Genomic DNA, 19,308 nt, shown 5'->3' on the forward strand with positions numbered 1-19,308 from the left:
GATAACTCTAATAAAAAAACAAACTTCGAGCACGCATCATCTAATATTGGGACCACGGTCTAGCACATCCAGGCAATTACGTACATTCAGTCGCCAGGCAAGAAGCTCAAAACTATCTGCACACGGACTTTTAACGTCTAAACCAAAACCTCTATTATCGAGAATTCTAGATAATAGAGGTTTTGGTTTTGTCCATTTACGAACACCTTGGCTGCTCCGACTTATCTGATGCCGTCGCACATGGTGATAACATAGATTTGTAGGTGCTCGCCGACATTAAGGTAAAATGAAAGCCGTGTATAAACTTGTACTTTTATATAACAAAACTACAATAGGTGTGTGAGAGAGGGCGCGGGGCCGCTACGTGAGCACGTGCGGCGGTAGTTGCGGTCGGCCCTCCAGCTTGCTGTAGTCTAGGTGAAACTCTTTCGCCACCTGCGGGGAAACATTGTTTTAGCTTTACCCCAGTCATTTTACTATCCGCAAGTATAGCAGAACAAGAATGTAATTAAATTTACAAATAACTTTTTATAATAGCTAAATTTTCTAGTACGTATATTGGATACCTCATCATCAGTCCAGCGTAATATTGTTCTCCCAAGTATAGGCTTGTTTATTTTCACTTCTCATGATCGCAAAGCTAGTCCTTATCGCTTGTGTATAATTTCTGCAGTTAATCTACTATAAGGACATGGAAGGATAGTACCTAGTGTTGTGAATAACGCTCATTTCGAGGCTTAAAGACTCAAACCCTTAAGACTCTCGAGGCTTAACGCCTCAAAGGCGGCAAAGATGATTTCTTACACCCATACATGTAAAATAAATAAATATTTCAAATCAAATATTGTCGAGTCTTCAACACTTCTCTCTCTTCTTTTCTTTCTTCTTTTTGAGTCTTGAGGGCTCGAGTCTTTAAGCCTAAAAATAAGCGTTATTCACAACGCTGATAGTACCCCGAAAAATGGTAATGCGTAACAATTTACCTTGCGCCAATTGTGCGCGTCAAAGAAATAGTAGGTGCCGCGCTCGTATGTGGGCGTCTTCTCCACCATGGGCATGCCGGGCGCCTGCGAGATCCACACCTTCTCCTCCATGTGGTACCGCCACTCGCGGTTGTATCTGCAACAGGGAGTCACCAACTTTACTATGCCATTTATTACAAGCTTTTATTTAACTTGCCCATTGCCATGTTAAATGTATGGGTCGAATCTTGGAAGCGAAATATGACCCACTTCCTAATTTCTGGATGACAATGCAAAATTATGACGACATGGAGCTAATCTGAGACAAGAGGTGGCCATGGGAACTCTGTGATAAAAGAACGCAAACTAATTGTGTTTGGGGTTGTCGATGAGTATCAGTTGCCCGTGGAAAAGAAAGTACAGTCAGCGACACAAGTTTGTGCCAAAATTGTATTATTTTTTTTCAAAAAGTTATTTAGTTGTACTGTCAATAATCTGCAGTTCTGATAATGATTACTGAATACACTTCTGTGCAGATTTTCATGATCAGTCTATTAATGAGTAGCAGACCTTTTTTAATCCCACATACCATGCTTAGAATTTTCTGAGGTGCAAGAAATTGGAAGTGACATGATGACTAATATAAGAAAATAAGAAGAAATATTTTTTTTTTAATCTAAAACATGAATACTTACAATTCGGCGGCGGCTGCTATCTGCAGAACGTCCCCGACAAAACAGTAAAACAAATAAAATAATAGGTCTTCCTTATATCGACTCAGTCGTAGCGGCGCCAGCTTTTCTCTGATGGAGCCATTTATCAGATACTCGGGGGGTACGTGGTAGTCCATGTCTTGTGGTCTGTGAAGCAATTAGATTTGTTAACATGCCGGTGTCTAAAATACCAGTTGAATTACATATAGATATTTCAAAGCACTTTTAAAGGTTTAGAACTTGTAAAAGTAAGCTGCAGCTGTCTTATGATTTTTATCTTTGTTGTTATATTCATAGATTAACTTAACGCATTCACTGCCAGCTACACGCTACGGTTGTGGCCGATAACACGTTTTTTTTGCTCTGTAGCAAAAACCACATATGAACGTAGAACCCACCAAGCGGGTCGCTGGCGGTGAATGTGTTAAATTAGTTTTTGAGATAGCTTCTTATCAACAAACGAATTCATTCAGTATCATAGACACAATCTTCGGCATAAGTATATCTTTTATCAAATGGGATAATCGTGGGCTAACACCTTAAGTGTTAAAAAGAGTGTATGGTCGAAATGACCAAAACTCAGTGTTAGGTATGTACCTGCAGGGGGTGTCCGCCCAGGGGCCGGCGAAGGTGAGATAGAGGTTGTCTGGGGAGTTGAGGTTGAGGCCGAGCGCCGTGAGGTCCTGCCCGAGCGCCAGCGACACGAGGCTGGGGTCCGACTCGGCCGCGCGAATGAACGTCAGCAGCCCCACGATGCCGAACTGGTTGGGGATCATCGTCTCCGGTATATTCGTTACTTTACCTACAACGTCAAACACGTCACATCAAATAACGAGACGTCAATTTATTGGATTTTCGTGGCTGATACATTGAAGTATCTTTATCATGTTTTTTGCCTCATGGAATCTCTGTCAAATTTTGGCCTGTAATGATGATGTCGTTAATCGACTTACAAACGACGAATACATTTATGGTTTTCAAATTAATTTAACATGATCTCAACAGTACTAGCAATAATTGTAAACTTGTATTTGGGGTCAACAACGGGCGTACAACTCCACAATCCATATTGACAAGCGCCTATAGGCTGTGGTGGCTAGTTAACATCAGGCGGACCACACGCTTGTTTGCCTTAGTCGTGATATAAATAAAAGCACCTCCAAATGCAAATACTATCAAATTTCGCAATTATTCGTTGTAAGATATATCAATGTTAAGTTTTTTATTTTATTTCTAAGGACATTAGTTTAAAAGTGATTAGGTTGTAAAAAAAACATGATAAAGCCACTTCAGTATATAAGGCCATAGCCAACATATTCGATCATACACACCATAGAATTCCGTATGCGCTCCTTGATTGACAACTTGTGGAGAAAAAAACTTCATGTAATACGATTTATTTGCACATCGAATCTATCTACAAGACCATCTAACATGCATACTACTACGAACTAAAAATGTAATTTAAATGCATCATTTCATATACGAAATTAAATGAAATAAATCAATAAACAGAAAATAAAGTTTAAATACTGTCCATAGGGAGCGCCTACGAAATAATATTTATCTGCTAAATGAACAATAAAATTACAAATAAAATTCATAATAAATCAATAAGTATACACAATTACACATTTAGTGCAATTACACTTGTGTAAATTACACACTGAGCAAAAGTATATCGTATTTGCGTTTAAAAACTCGATTTATTGTATCAGTTATAACATGAACACATGGTTTGTTCTGTTGATCGAGTTTTTAAATGCAAAATACCTACTACTAAAAGACAAGTTCCATGTTCCTGTTCCTGGAAGCTCTCAAGAAAATAGAAACTAGATTTTTTGTTTAGGTATATTTGTGTACATACACATCGGGGAATAGCGTTCCTAACGTACGGCGACTTTTTGCAGCAATTCAGTCGTGCGTTTCTTAAACTGCTCGATGCTGAATCACGACTGTATCGATGCTGTATCGCGACTGTATCGATGCTGTATCGATGCTGTATCGCGACTGTATCGATGCTGTATCGCGACTGTATCGATGCTGTATCGCGACTGTATCGATGCTGTAGCGCGCATCGCGACTGTAACGCGGCTTTTTTGCGACTGCATCGCTGCAAAAATTCGCCGTGTGCAACCTCCTTTAACCATTAACTCCATGATTATCATAATCAATGTTTTTTGGGTAAAAATATATAGATAGGAAAGCAATCAAATCCCTCTATCGTTCCACGTTTGTCACAGACAAAACATCCTCCAGACTTAGCATAGTCATGCTACCCCCTCTGCCACGGTAAATTTTACTCCATGTTCGAGTCGAAAGTGTCTTTGTGTGACGTCCGTGTCTTTGAACGGACCAATCACGGCACGGGACTTCGCTCACCTCGTCCCGCGCACCCCCGCATTTTTGGCATCATCGGTTGCATGAAATAATTGCTCTAAAACTCGGTCTAGAGGATTCCTAGTCACATTCGTAAATTCCGCTCAATCAATTTTTGGGGAAGAACATTACATATAAATTTTCAAAATGGTACAAATAGCGGAATTTCTCTGCAGAAGTGTGTGTGTAGTATAGTTGTGGATGGAGGTGGATGAGGTGCGGGTGGAGGTACCTTCAGGCTCGGTCTGTATGCCCTTGCGGGGCTTGTCGGGCGCGTGGTTGTGGTCCTGCAGCGCGGCCGGCGCGCCGCCCGCCGACGTGCCGGGCAGCGCGGGGAAGTCCTCCGACGACATCGTGAACTCGGACTGCTCCGACGTCGGCTGCTTCACCATACCCACTGTCGGACAATACCAACATTGTTATTATTTCTAGTCGCGCATTCTGTGCGCATCGCGAACCGTACGGCCCGTCGTAGCGCACGAGTTACACGAGCGCTTGGACACAGTGCGACGACACATTATATGGACCATTTTATATGGTCTACTATTTCCAATAACCATATTTATTAACGCATTCACTGGTCTAGGAACAAACTTGTATGGCGGTGAACGCACATGTGCGTCGGGGGCAGTGAATGTGTTAAAAAGAGACATGCGAATGTATTACAGATTACAGACGTATATTAAACGCCCTCTGATGCAACCCTACAACTACATGTATTGTAAGATTTACCGACGACGACTAATTCAACAAATCAAAGAACGCCTCCCACGACCACTCCAAATAGTCCCAATCAGCAAAGAATTAATAACAAGTTTTTAATTTCCTCCCTAATCCATTTTTATTGTTCAGTCAATACTACTCGTGGGTAGGATAAAAACTGACAAATATTTTAGCATCAGCATACCATCTGTTCAATCGTAACGACTAATTAGTCATTGATCGATCGTAAGTGACGTCTTTCAATTGTGTACTATGATGGTAACTAAAAATAAAATTTTCTATAAGTCGATTATTGTAGCACAGTGTACTAGTGGTCCATCATTCGGACTCTGTTGTTGCTTTTTGACCAATATACATATAGGTCAGGAAATGAATGCTCAAAAAACGTTGTAGAGGGAAATGCTAGGAACACAATTTTTGACTCCGTAACCTTGTTTGGACTAGTTAGGAGGTGAACATATCAAAAGTCCCCAGCTGTAGCCCCGGTGCTGGGGGGTAGAGGGGGGTAAGAAGGTCGAATTTTTCGGTTTTTCATTGATATCTTGGAAACTTTGCGTCTTAGCGACATGAATACTAAGACAAACCGAAAGCTGATAAAATTAGTTACAAGTTTTATCCAGTCAAGTTTTTCGATATCTTGAATAGTTTTTGAGATACCCGCTCTTGAAAGTTTATTTAGGGATTTTAATTTTATCTTGATATCTACATCAGTGAAGCTGTTAGGCCATGTTTGGTATCATTTTCGTATAAATCGGGGGTGCTGAATTCATTTATGGTATCACATTGACACTATTTCGAAGTAAAACCAAAATTTAAAAAAACATATTTTTATAAATCCCTCTTCACGCTTAAACAGCTGAACCAATTTTGTTGAAATTTGGTATAGAAATAGTTTCAGTCTCGACAAAGGACATAAGATAGTTTTTATAACCAAAAACATCTTTTGAGGGTGTGAAAAGTGGGGTGGAAGTTTGTATGGAGAGTCAATAACCACTGAACCGGTTTAGATGAAATTTGGGGTGGTATACATCTGTGATTTAGATGAAAATGATACCAAACATGACTTCATACCTTACCTTAAGCAGTATTAACCTCAGGAATTCAGTTTCGTCGACGAAGTTGAATTCCCCCCATACTCCATTTCACAACTTTAAAGGACGATTATTGAGATAAAAAGTATCTTATGTCCTGTCTTGGGACTCGAAATATCTGTACACCAAATTTCAATGAAATCGGTTGAGCGGTTTAAGCGTGAAGAGGAATTAAAAAAAAAGATATTTGTTTAAAGTTTACATGTTTTTTCTTAGGAATGGTGTCAATATGATATCAAAAATGAATTCAGCACCCCCGACTTGTACGAAAATGATACCAAACACGGCCTAAGAGCTTCACTAATGTAGATATCAAGATAAAATTGAAAGCCTTAAATAAACTTTCAAGAGCGGAAATCTCAAAAACTATTAAAGATATCGAAAAACTTGACTGAATAAAACTTGTAACAAATTTTATCAGCTTTTAGTTTGTCTTAGTAGTCATGTCGTTAAGACGCAAAGTTTCCGAGATATAAGTGAAAAACCGAAAAATGAGACCTTCTTTTCCCCCTCTACCCCCCAGCACCGGGGCTACGGCCGGGGACTTTTGATATGTTCACCTCCTAACTAGTCCAAACAAAGCTACGGAGTCAAAAATTGTGTTCCTAGCATTTCCCTCTATAACTTCTTATTGCTTGGCCTAATACTTGATTTTGTTTGTTTGCTTGAGGCTCTTAAATGATCCCATGACAAACCAAGTAGTTGATCAAAATCATTGTGGGGGGGGTGTGTTCTAGTTGTATTTATGCGTGAGGTGAGGTGAGATGAGATGGGAGCGTACCGTTTAGAGCCGGGCGGCGGCGGCGCGGCGGCGGGCGCCTGGTCGCCGGCGCCGCGCGCGGTGAGCGACGGGAACTCGCTGAGGTCGAGCAGCGGCGGCGTCGACGTGTCGCCGCCCTCGCCGAACACCGAGTGGTAGTTGTAGTGTAGTTGTATGCATGTGTGAGGTGAGGCTCGGGTAACGTACCGTACGGTTTAGAGCCGGGCGGCGGCGGCGCGGCGGCGGGCGCCTGGTCGCCGGCGCCGCGCGCGGTGAGCGACGGGAACTCGCTGAGGTCGAGCAGCGGCGGCGTCGACGTGTCGCCGCCCTCGCCGAACACCGAGTGGTAGTTGTAGTGTAGTTGTATGCATGTGTGAGGTGAGGCTCGGGTAACGTACCGTACGGTTTAGAGCCGGGCGGCGGCGGCGCGGCGGCGGGCGCCTGGTCGCCGGCGCCGCGCGCGGTGAGCGACGGGAACTCGCTGAGGTCGAGCAGCGGCGGCGTCGACGTGTCGCCGCCCTCGCCGAACACCGAGTGGTAGTTGTAGTGTAGTTGTATGCATGTGTGAGGTGAGGCTCGGGTAACGTACCGTACGGTTTAGAGCCGGGCGGCGGCGGCGCGGCGGCGGGCGCCTGGTCGCCGGCGCCGCGCGCGGTGAGCGACGGGAACTCGCTGAGGTCGAGCAGCGGCGGCGTCGACGTGTCGCCGCCCTCGCCGAACACCGAGTGGTAGTTGTAGTGTAGTTGTATGCATGTGTGAGGTGAGGCTCGGGTAACGTACCGTACGGTTTAGAGCCGGGCGGCGGCGGCGCGGCGGCGGGCGCCTGGTCGCCGGCGCCGCGCGCGGTGAGCGACGGGAACTCGCTGAGGTCGAGCAGCGGCGGCGTCGACGTGTCGCCGCCCTCGCCGAACACCGAGTGGTAGTTGTAGTGTAGTTGTATGCATGTGTGAGGTGAGGCTCGGGTAACGTACCGTACGGTTTAGAGCCGGGCGGCGGCGGCGCGGCGGCGGGCGCCTGGTCGCCGGCGCCGCGCGCGGTGAGCGACGGGAACTCGCTGAGGTCGAGCAGCGGCGGCGTCGACGTGTCGCCGCCCTCGCCGAACACCGAGTGGTAGTTGTAGTGTAGTTGTATGCATGTGTGAGGTGAGGCTCGGGTAACGTACCGTACGGTTTAGAGCCGGGCGGCGGCGGCGCGGCGGCGGGCGCCTGGTCGCCGGCGCCGCGCGCGGTGAGCGACGGGAACTCGCTGAGGTCGAGCAGCGGCGGCGTCGACGTGTCGCCGCCCTCGCCGAACACCGAGTGGTAGTTGTAGTGTAGTTGTATGCATGTGTGAGGTGAGGCTCGGGTAACGTACCGTACGGTTTAGAGCCGGGCGGCGGCGGCGCGGCGGCGGGCGCCTGGTCGCCGGCGCCGCGCGCGGTGAGCGACGGGAACTCGCTGAGGTCGAGCAGCGGCGGCGTCGACGTGTCGCCGCCCTCGCCGAACACCGAGTGGTAGTTGCTGCCGGCGTTGAAGCGGGACAGGTTGCCCATACTTGACTGAAATATCATCATTGTCATCACACACTTACTCAAACGAACTTGCAGCTTTCGAACAAAAGTAACCACACTGTTGCTTGTCACGAGGACGCTCTGACTTTCGTATGATACAAGCAAATTTCGTCCTTATGTTAAGGGACAATGTGGTACCCCTTTTGCTTGAAAACCTCACATTTACATAGAAAACACGTACATATAGCAAAATGAAAACGCATACGAATTTAACTGGTACCCAAGAACCTATCCAAAATAAGAAAGAGTAAACTGATGTTTGTACTTCATGTTGTCAATTCACTTTGTCCAAATCTTTATTATAGAGATTTGGACAAATATTTATGCTATCTTGCTAAGATTTTATGAACTGAACTCTAGATTTCTAAATCAAGTATTAACTATAGAATGGCATCTTTCACTGCAGGTAGCAGATACGCTTATAATGTTAACATACCATAGCATTAGAATTAGGCTGAGATAGTGGCGTCGGCATCGGTACCCTTCGATCGGCAAATGCCCTTTGTCCGAAAAGTGTAGATCTCGAGGCCATAGAGGGCGGGGCTCCGCCGGGCATGGCCGTGGCGCCGCGGCCCGGGGACAGCGCCCCGCCGAACGTGGGCGTCACATGGCCCGATACGCCGCCCACCAGCCCCGAGCCAACGCGACCTCCCACCCCGCCGCTGGCTAGGCTTCTAGGCGCTTGCTGGAAATTCAAGTTTGCCATAACCTGGAAAATTAAAACATTGTTAATTTAGTGATTTTAGTGTGGTCAGAATTCTTCGATTGATAAAGTCAACCTCTCAAGTCTCAATCAAACTCCTATTGGATTCCTTATTAGTACAGTTCTATAGTTATAGTACTCATAGAAAATAGCTTGCCTTAATTGTTGCATTAATTGGTCGCCTTATTGACGCCTTATTGGTATTTGGGGTGCAATTGATCCACATCTATCGGGGTCTATTAGTCCAATCTAATGAGGGTTCAACTTCATTTTAGCATATGCTCTCAACAATAAATACTAAGCCAGATCATAGAATATGATGTACTAAATTGGCGTACATTTTTAACATTATTGTAGTAAAGCATACCTACATGTCTACATTAAATTTAGGTGACACCTTGACATACAAGTTGTTTAATAGTACAATGCCTACTGTAACACAGGTACTGTGATTTGCCTATGCAATTTTCATCTATTTTAAATATTATTTCATTGTCCACATATAGAGAATAAGATTATTTATAAAACCTTTGATTCAAGATACAGTCCTAGTACGTAAACTAAGCAACTAATGTTATATTAAGTACCTATACAAACATCTGGAATATCTTTCACTCTTTAAGCTTTATTATATTGCCTAAAAATGTTTTTCCATGATAAACATTTGTGTTCTTATAGGACTATTTAAGGCTAATAAAGCAAGTGATACCTATCTATTCAGTTTTTTAGGGTTCCGTACCTCAAAAGGAAAAAACGGAACCCTTATAGGATCACTCGTGTTTTACTTAGAGATCATAGAGATATTTCAATTTCAACTTGAAGTAATAATTTCCATAAGTTGACAAAGTTTTGAAGAGCAGGGCTTATCTATGTCCTCTTAAGTATTAGTTGTTGGGAGTCACATGCTGACACTTGTCTTAAGGGGCCCACAGATTATCAGTTTGCCAAATGATATCACCCTGTCAGTTAAACGCAAAAGGTGACAGTTCCGAACAACTGACAGGCTGATAATGTCCGGCAAACCTGTGGGCTCCATTAATACTATTGTCACCGTTCCATTTAGTGAAAAGTCATATGTTGTATAACACAACCTTGTCTAGTAATAAACTATGTTTATATTCATGTTTAATAGGCCAAGCAATAAGAAGTTATAGAGGGAAATGCTAGGAACACAATTTTTGACTACGTAACTTTGTTTGGACTAGTTAGGAGGTGAACATATCAAAAGTCCCCGGCCGTAGCCCCGGTGCTGGGGGGTAGAGGGGGAAAAGAAGGTCTCATTTTTCGGTTTTTCACTTATATCTTGGAAACTTTGCGTCTTAGCGACATGACTACTAAGGCAAACCAAAAGCTGATAAAATTTGTTACAAGTTTTATTCAGTCAAGTTTTTCGATATCTTGAATAGTTTTTGAGATATCCGCTCTTGAAAGTTTATTTAGGGCTTTCAATTTTATCTTGATATCTACATTAGTGACGCTGCTAGACCGTGTTTGGTATCATTTTCGTATAAATCGGGGGTGCTGAATTCAGTTTTGGTATCACATTGACACCATTCCTAAGAAAAAACATATAAACTTTAAACAAATACCTTTTTTTTTTTAATTAATCTTCACGCTTAAACCGCTCAACCGATTTAATTGTAATTTGGTATACAGATATTTCGAGTCCCAAGACAGGACATAAGATACTTTTTATCTCAATAATCATCCTTTAAAGTTGTGAAATGGAGTATGGGGGGAATTCAACTTCGTCGACGAAACTGAATTCCTGAGGTTAATACTGCTCAAGGTAAGGTTTTAAGTCATGTTTGGTATCACTTTCATCTAAATCACAGATGTATTCCGTCCTAAATTTCATCTAAACCGGTTCAGCGGTTATTGACTCCCCATACAAACTTCCACCCCACTTTTCACACCCTCAAAAGATGCTTTTGGTTATAAAAACTATCCTATGTCGTGTGTCGAGATTTAAACTATTTCTATACCAAATTTCAACGAAATTGGTTCAGCGGTTTAAGCGTGAAGAGGGATTTAATTAAATATTTATTTTTAAATTTTGGTTTTACTTCGGAATGGTGCCAATGTGATACCATAAATGAATTCAGCACCCCCGATTTATACGAAAATGATACCAAACATGGCCTAACAGCTTCACTGACGTAGATATCAAGATAAAATTAAAATCCACAAATAAACTTTCAAGAGCGGGTATCTCAAAAACTATTCATGATATCGAAAAACTTGACAGGATAAAACTTGTAACTAATTTTATCAGCTTTCGGTTTGTCTTAGTAGTCATGTCGCTAAGACGCAAAGTTTCCAAGATATCAATGAAAAACCGAAAACTTCGACCTTCTTACCCCCCTCTACCCCCCAGCAGCGGGGCTACAGCCGGGGACTTTTGATATGTTCACCTCCTAACTAGTCCAAACAAAGTTACGGAGTCAAAAATTGTGTTCCTAGCATTTCCCTCTACAACATTTTTTGAGCATTCATTTCCTGACCTATAACTAATGTAATAACCAGTGTGATCAGTAAACTACAAAATTAAATGAAAATGCCCGCAGTTATGGAAACCTTGTCTAATATGTAAAATATTCCATAGTATCGATCTTTAAAGGTATTAAATGTTATTGTTAAGCTAAAAATTGCGTTTGTTTTATTGATGTATATCTCACAGTATGTGAGAATTGTGCATGAATGGGGCCAGTACAGCAGTTTGACACCGCTACAACCCGATTGGTCAAAGAGTGTGCAGCACGCGATTGGTCGCAACTAGTTGTGTTAGACTACAAGATTGGGTCAAATTCGTGAGTGACAATGCTGAACTAGTACCATTTTTAGTGTCCATAAGGCCCATCCTGAGATATACATCAATGGTTTGTTTATAGTCAGTATACTAACATAAATTAGTTAAAAAGTTATCTCTACTAACATTTATAAGGTTCACAATTAGCTTCAAAATTTAGGCATTTCAGAAACAATCTCCAAATGTTTCCTTGATGTCTGCTTTCCAATGCAATATTTACTTCTGCTGCAGGGCAACTAATATGTACTCTTAAATTATATTATTGTTAGTTCAAGTTGGAAAATATACGATAAAATTGTAGCATACAGATCATACAGTAAAATTGGCATTGAACTCCAGGTTACAAACATTTCAGACCCCAACATGTGTTTGTGGAATAAAAGCAGCAACAAAAACAAAGTAAAAGTTTGTCTATCTAAAAAGCCAGCTCACATAACTAAAAGAGCATACAGATGCTTCCTTGCAAATGCAAATAATGAATTAAAAGAGAAAACAAAACAACTCATTGAACAGTGGCAATGATTTATTATATGCATCTGTTTCAACATACGCAGTGTAACCAAGAAAACACCGACAGTGGTTAAGTTTTAAAAGAGAGATAAATGAGGTGACGACAATAACAACAAATGAAGGAGGTAAACCTTTGCCATATATTATTTGATTAGCATTCGTCCTCTGTCAAACAATGGCGACCCAGGGTGAATAAGTACAGTAACTTCTTAAAAATTCATTCAATATTTACCTAATATGTCGACGTCAGTCCTTATTCCACTATCTCAAGAAACGTATGGATGGTTCATAATAGAGTATTCTCGGCAGAAATTAATGAACCCACTAGAATGGAATAAACAAAAGTTTGTTGACTGTTCAATTTACAAAACGATCTGTATGCATAGAAAATTTTATACACCAACTAGAATCATGTGTAACACAGTCTCCGCTTCAAACACTGCTATAAAACGCTGAAAACTTTATGCATCATTACGTCACAAATAAATATTTTAACAATTTCACTCTGTTTTGTCGAACGCCACATTACCCTAAACAACTATGGCGGCCATATTGCTGAAAGCGGAAACTAGTAGTAATATTCACCCTCTTTAAATTCGTTTTATACCGTCGAATAAATATTATGAATACACTTTAAAAAGCGTATATGGTTTATTATTATCATAACAACTTTTTTTAAACATCTAGATTTTATTTTGTGATGCATTTATAATTATTTAGAAACTAAATTGACTTTTAGGGTTGGTCATACCGCAAGTAAAAAAAACTCCAACATTTTTGGGTAATATTGTCTATGAATGGTCTCTATTCTATTGCTATTTTCTAAGTTTATATGTTGAAAACTTCTTTACATGTCATGTGATTTTTATATTCGATTTGGTTCTAACAATATAAACAGTAACTTATTGTAATGAGCACTGAAATGCGCGTGAATTTACTATAATAATCTTCATTTATTTCTATGTTAAATAGACATACATAGTTCTATCTATTTTTAATTAAAATAATAACAAACCTGGCGTTGGTCATTTCTTATAAGATTTTTGTCAAAGTACGGACGTTGATTCTTCATTACTTATTTGCATTCATTTAATCACTTGTTTTCTTTGAATTCCTTTATTCGCGTCAATAATTAATAAAATTATAGTTGTACACTAATGCAAAACGCATAAACTACCCTCATTATAAGTAATAGTTAGTAGTTAGTGTTGCCTTGAAATAAAGGCATTCCCAATATATAGGCGATTAATTTAGAGTTAAACCAATAAAAGTCTGCAGCGGATTTGATAGCCCACGCAGTGTAAGTGTTATTCAAACGTCATAAACGACACTTGCATTGCGTGGGCTATCAAAATCGCCGCAGACTTTTTACGGTCTGACTATAGAAGCCGGTCCACACGGTGACACTTTTGTTCTACAACTTTAAAAATTATGAATTATTTAGACTCCCTATTTTTCATACAAAATAAATATAGACGGTCAAGCAAATCTTGTCAGTAGAAAAAGGCACGAAATTCAAATTTTCTATGAGATGATATCCCTTCGCGCCTACAATTTTCAAATTTGCCGCCTTTTTCTACTGACAAGATCTGCTTGACCAAGTATATTATCTTTAATGGACGCCATCGCCACGCCATATCATTGTAATTGACGTTGCTTGTCACGCCTTAAACAAAACAAAACAATACATTGCGTCTTAGAATAAACTTTAAAGTGTATTAAAAATCAAACCACAAGTTATTTTTAAAAGTAGCTGAACAAATGTTAGTCAGTATGAGGAGTACAGCCTACAGTTTAATGTTTTGCTCATATTACAGGCCACACCCGGTATAAGAAGTCCGAATAAAATGTTAAAAAGTAGTTTGATCTTTTTCTTCATGGATGTACAATTTATTACTGACTCAACAATTACCACTTTTAAAGTCGCAACAGACTACCGCACCATACCGCAACCTTGGTGCGGTTAAAATATCTCTTTCTCGCTCCACCTTATAGCTGCGTCCTTAACGGACTTACGGCGATCACCTTACACACTATCGCTGCACCGCACCAAGGTCGGCGGTAGTCTGTTACGGATTTTATGCAATTTAACGTTAATAAAATAAGTAAAATATATTTTAGCCTACTTTTAATTTTGATTTAATTTTCCTTGTCTATGGTCTTTAAACGGGAAATTATTTTAAATGACTGGCAACATTAAGGATCATATGATCGTTCAATGAAGAAGCACGTCTGATTAGGCGTCGACTTGCTCCTTTCAGCCAGTTTTTAGTTTTCTGGCTGGTTATCGGCTGTTTTACGTGTGAGCGGTGTAAAATATTAACTATCAGCCATGGCGCTAAGCGACGCAGATGTTCAGAAGCAGGTATGTTTCAATAAAATGCATTATGGTAGAGTCTACGCTGCATATAATACGACATGTTATTTGTCAGATTGATATTAGAAGATGCTGGGAATCGTGGAGAACGAACTATCTTTGATGATGTTGCTGATGATAAATATATTCTATCATGCTTGATTTAGCGGTTCCTACATGTAAATATGCTAATTTTCCATTATCAGATCAAGCATATGATGGCCTTCATCGAACAAGAGGCCAACGAAAAGGCTGAGGAAATCGATGCCAAAGCCGAAGAGGAGTTCAATATTGAGAAAGGCCGTCTCGTGCAACAGCAGAGGCTTAAGATCATGGAGTACTATGAAAAGAAGGAAAAACAGGTGGAACTCCAGAAAAAGATGTATGTACCCACAGTATGTTTACTCCCAAGAGTTCATATGAGCACTAGATCTTTGAAAATACAATTTACTCTTTGGTTGACAATATTACATCCACTAGTTTTGCTCTTGGTATGTTCACCGAGTGTGATGTTCAATAAAAGATTATGTGTAGGTATTCTAATTAGAATCCAATGCATAATTGGTAATTATTCCTTTATCTTAAAACCAAGTCTTTATTGACTTTATGTTGCAATTCCCGATATCCCGATTATTTTATTATCAAGGGCAATCAAATATTTAAAAAATTATGTAAGGTTGCAAATTATGATTCCAATGATAGATGACAGGTGGCGCCCAAAGGGTTCACCTATTGGATCAGCCTTAACTGTTATCCTCATTTACTTAGTTGCACTTGATATCTGGTCATGTGATTTCATTTATTTGACTGTGGAAAACTATGGAACTAAAAATATTTGTATAAGTCTTTGTTTTAAATTACAGTACAATTTTAGAATGTATTATCTTTTTTGAATATAAGGTAGAAGTACTAGTGCTTGACGCTGCACTAGTATTTGACATGGGCACTTTATGTCAAACTAATATAGGCAGGCATGGCTCACTCCGCGATTTCGTCGCTTTGCTACAGGTAGCTAAAACTCCATCTGTTTGACCCCAATTTTGGGGTTTGCCATAAGCCGCGCGTGGCGCTGTCGCCACCTAGCGGCCATATCTGTGCTGATCGTGACAGACGCGTTTTGTTAGAGAGTGAGTCTTCTGTACCTAGTACTATTATTTATTCTGTGATATAGGTTAAATTTGAATGGCGAAGATTTTTCTGTATTAAAATTTAATCCTTGTCACTTTGGTATAAAGTGTCAAATACTAGTGCAGCACGAGCACTAGTACTTCTACCTTATATTCAATAAAGATAATACATTCTAAAATTGTACTGAAATTTAAAACCTTACCAAGAAATAACATTAAGTAAATTTGTTCTTTGTGGTATATCAGAAACATGTGTAAAAGTTAGTATTCTGTTTACCTATCATATGATGGAGGATCTAATACCTTTACACAAGCAATTCTTGTTTATTTATTTATATATATATTTCAGGGATCTCAGAAACTGCTCTAACAATTTCAATGAAATTTGCTATAAATCGATCTAGCTAGGTCTTATCTGTGGGTAAACGCGCATTTTTGAGTTTTATATGTTTTCCGATCCAAGCTTGGTCTGGTGAAAAGGGAGCAAAATCCAGATTATTTTCCAAACCAGCCATTATTATACCTTTAATACTAAAATTTTAATAACCAAACTTTGTGTTATTATTCTCCAGCCAATCTTCGAACATGCTCAACCAAGCTCGTCTGAAAGTACTGAAAGTGCGTGAAGACCACGTACGTAACGTGCTGGACGAGGCCCGCAAGCGCCTGGCTGAGGTGCCCAACAACAAGGAATTGTACTCCGAACTGCTTGTCACACTCATTGTACAGGCTCTGTTCCAGGTAAGTTGTTAAAATGTCATTCTATGGAACTTGCTAACTATGTAAACAAACCGCCATATTAAAATTGTCTCTGAATGTCAATTTACTAGTGACATATGTTTACGTAGTTAGCAAGTTCCATAGAATGACACTTTAAATCATTACTTCATTACTTAGGAATGAAACAAAAGCAATATTTTTTTTAAGACTAGTGTGTTTGAGTCCATAGGTAATTACTTACCATAAAACTATCATAATTATACTGATCTGTCTGGATAGAGTTTGATGCTTTAACCACTGAACTGATTTTTATAAATTCTGTGTGGACCTGGCTAATGAATACCTTTTTTTTCTATACTATAAGCAGAGCTCGGATAGGGTGAGCTATTTGCCTTATAATTTGACATGTCATGTCATATATAAGGCAAATAGCTCACCCTATCCGAGCTCTGACTATAAGTGATGTTTGGTCACTTTTAAAATCTTGTTAATAAAAACAAGCCTAAACGGCTAGATAAAAACCTAACTTAAGTTATATTATTATTTAACTGCACTTGAGTTATTGCTTGTTAATCCTTGCCCAAATAGTAAATAGGATGACATATCACTTTCAGCACATGTATAGCATGTATGTTGTTCGACTGTCCTTATAAATATGGTTATATTTTTTTCTAGTTGGAGCTTACCAAGAAACTTTTTTGTTTGTTTGTTTAGTTGGTGGAACCTCAGGTGACCGTCCGCGTACGACAGGCCGATAAGAGCCTGGTGGAGGGGCTGCTGCCCAAGGCACAGTCCAGCTACAAACAGAAGATCAGCAAGGACCTCCAGCTGAAGGTGGACAATGAGAACTTCCTTCCTGCTGAGACCTGCGGCGGAGTCGATCTTGTAGCGGCCAAGGGCCGTATAAAGGTAACTATCACTTATCTAGTTCAATTTGTACTCGAATCCTTTCAGTTTCGTGTGTCGCAAATGGACAACAATTTTATGATATTTTATGATACCATTTCTATGTCCATAGATTACAGCTTTCCATTGCTTAGGGCTGCCAAGCTAAGCCGCGGACAAAACATTTACTAAACATAACATGAAACATGTTGGAAAGGACCCTAAAAAAGGGTTGCAACTCTTAAGTAAAGATTGAATGGCAGTATTTAATTTTGAACAAAAAGTGTTATTTTAATTATATGATCATTACAAAAATATTTCTGTAAGTAATTTTAATTTATAACTTTTTAGTACATTATTTGAATTTATTTGTAGCGGCGAGGCGTCTATAAGCACATATCCTTACACTACAATTTTTTATTTTTTGTCTTAAAGAATTGTTATGTTAGGCAATTTGATCTATTAAATATATGAAGAAACAAACAATTGGTATCAGGTTGGATTGACGCCAAGCTGCTAATAAATTAAATTATAAGGCCTCGTTCAAACTAGCGCGCTTAACGAACGCGGATTAAGTACAAGTTGAGCGTTTAGTAGCGTTGCTATCGCTGTTAAAACATTGTTGCGTTTCATCTACTAACTGCCGGCACTCGTACATGATGGGAGTACTTTACGCGATAATTTGAACGGGGCCAAATACAATGAACCAAGTGTGAAAGGAATCATTTGATGCAGATTTGCAACACGCTGGAGTCGCGGCTGGAGCTGATCGCCCAGCAGCTGCTGCCCGAGATCCGTACGGCGCTCTTCGGCCGCAACCCCAACCGCAAGTTCACCGACTAGATTAACACATCTGTTACTACTAACTTATTATAAATCATTATTATTCGTAGAACTAAACGTTATTATAATAATAAATGTTTTCCTTTGCCTAATTAATTATATTGTAATAATGCGTACAATTTTGCTGTGTAGAATTTAACTGATGATTGGTCCTGTCGAGTCGTCAGAAGTAAATAATGTGTGATCATGTAAGTTTCTGGTTCCTGTTTGTTGTTCTATTCGTAACTGTATGTTAGTTTCGCCTACTTAACACCGATGTCTACTGAGAACAAAATATTTTATTCTTACAATTCATTCGTCATATGTATCCTAGAGTAGAGATTCGAAACGATATAATTAAGACATTGTTACCATATATCTAGGTAATATTAATAGCATTTTAAAGTCGATTCTGTTAAAGAGTTCATAGGCGTCTGCTCTGCACCTTCCGCCTTCAGTATTAATGCAGCACGAGTCACAAGACACAGGCGCCTTCGTTAGGTCGACGTTAACAATTAGTTGTATGCGAAAATGTTTCTGTATCCTTATAATAATAGATGTTATTACTGGATGTTTTGCAACGATATATTTGGTCTATATCGTTTCGCGTAGGATCATTGAGTGCTGCAAGGTTGGCTCACGGCGGCAGCATCCTATGCTGGGAACACCTAAATCGAGGTAAAGATTTGGCTGCGCGCAGTGTAGCGCCGTGGGGGAACCTTTCAGTGTTTCACACATTCCTACCTTGTATTACCTGGCAGTTACAGTTTTCTCGGCTTGCTTTTGACGGACGTAATCGGCAGAGCACAATAGCTCTTATATAAGGTACAATGTATAATCCCCTTTATGGCACTGTTAAAATTCTTATGTAAATATATAGATGTGTTAATATTAATCTTTTATTTCTATGCCTTGTCCTATAAAATATATAAGCAATAACCCAGATGGATAACCAGTGACGATACATATAGTTCGTTTTTTTTAGCATTAGAAAGAACTTCGAAGAAGTAAGCTTGTGGTTCCAAATCCGGCACTTTTAGCGGTAATAATTTGAAGTAAATTATATGTATTGACCATGCTACATTAGATAATTCAATAATTATTAACAATTAAAGAGCCTGATAAAAACTGCACGCTTGCTTCTGTGGAGTTCTTTCTAATGCTAAAAAAAACGAACTATAAGTCTATCTGTTCTATTA

At 40.1% G+C, this 19,308-nt stretch overlaps 2 protein-coding genes across 2 annotated transcripts; one reads left to right on the forward strand and one right to left on the reverse strand.

Annotated features, from left to right (window-relative positions):
- Positions 1-300: 300 nt before the first annotated feature.
- LOC134666887 (regulator of gene activity-like) lies at positions 301-13,355 on the reverse strand. The gene is made up of 9 exons (XM_063524196.1): positions 13,215-13,355; positions 8,614-8,886; positions 7,982-8,165; positions 4,287-4,451; positions 3,007-3,039; positions 2,273-2,477; positions 1,658-1,822; positions 984-1,119; positions 301-435 (listed from the first exon to the last, which is right to left on the reverse strand). The coding sequence occupies exons 1-9, from the start codon at positions 13,269-13,271 to the stop codon at positions 361-363; spliced, it is 1,293 nt and encodes a 430-aa protein (XP_063380266.1). The 5' UTR covers positions 13,272-13,355; the 3' UTR covers positions 301-360.
- A 1,035-nt stretch (positions 13,356-14,390) lies between these two features.
- LOC134666898 (V-type proton ATPase subunit E) lies at positions 14,391-19,000 on the forward strand. The gene is made up of 5 exons (XM_063524207.1): positions 14,391-14,564; positions 14,762-14,937; positions 16,255-16,423; positions 17,117-17,311; positions 18,023-19,000. Exons 1-5 carry the CDS (start codon positions 14,532-14,534, stop codon positions 18,128-18,130), a joined length of 681 nt encoding a protein of 226 aa, XP_063380277.1. The 5' UTR covers positions 14,391-14,531; the 3' UTR covers positions 18,131-19,000.
- The last annotated feature ends 308 nt before the right edge of the window (positions 19,001-19,308 follow it).

The sequence above is a fragment of the Cydia fagiglandana genome, chromosome 1 (genome assembly GCF_963556715.1).
Source record: "Cydia fagiglandana chromosome 1, ilCydFagi1.1, whole genome shotgun sequence".
Lineage (NCBI taxonomy): Eukaryota > Metazoa > Arthropoda > Insecta > Lepidoptera > Tortricidae > Cydia > Cydia fagiglandana.

Coding starts and splice junctions, on each gene's coding strand:
- LOC134666887 (XM_063524196.1), bottom strand. CDS start 13,271: ATGAAGAATCAACGTCCGTACTTTGACAAAAATCTTATAAGAAATGAC. Junction 8,166..8,613: donor AGCCTAATTCTAATGCTATG/GTATGTTAACAT, acceptor ATGATATTTCAG/TCAAGTATGGGCAACCTGTC. Junction 4,452..7,981: donor GCCCGGCTCTAAACCGTACG/GTACGTTACCCG, acceptor ATTGTCCGACAG/TGGGTATGGTGAAGCAGCCG.
- LOC134666898 (XM_063524207.1), top strand. CDS start 14,532: ATGGCGCTAAGCGACGCAGATGTTCAGAAGCAG. Junction 14,565..14,761: donor ACGCAGATGTTCAGAAGCAG/GTATGTTTCAAT, acceptor TTCCATTATCAG/ATCAAGCATATGATGGCCTT. Junction 16,424..17,116: donor TTGTACAGGCTCTGTTCCAG/GTAAGTTGTTAA, acceptor TTGTTTGTTTAG/TTGGTGGAACCTCAGGTGAC.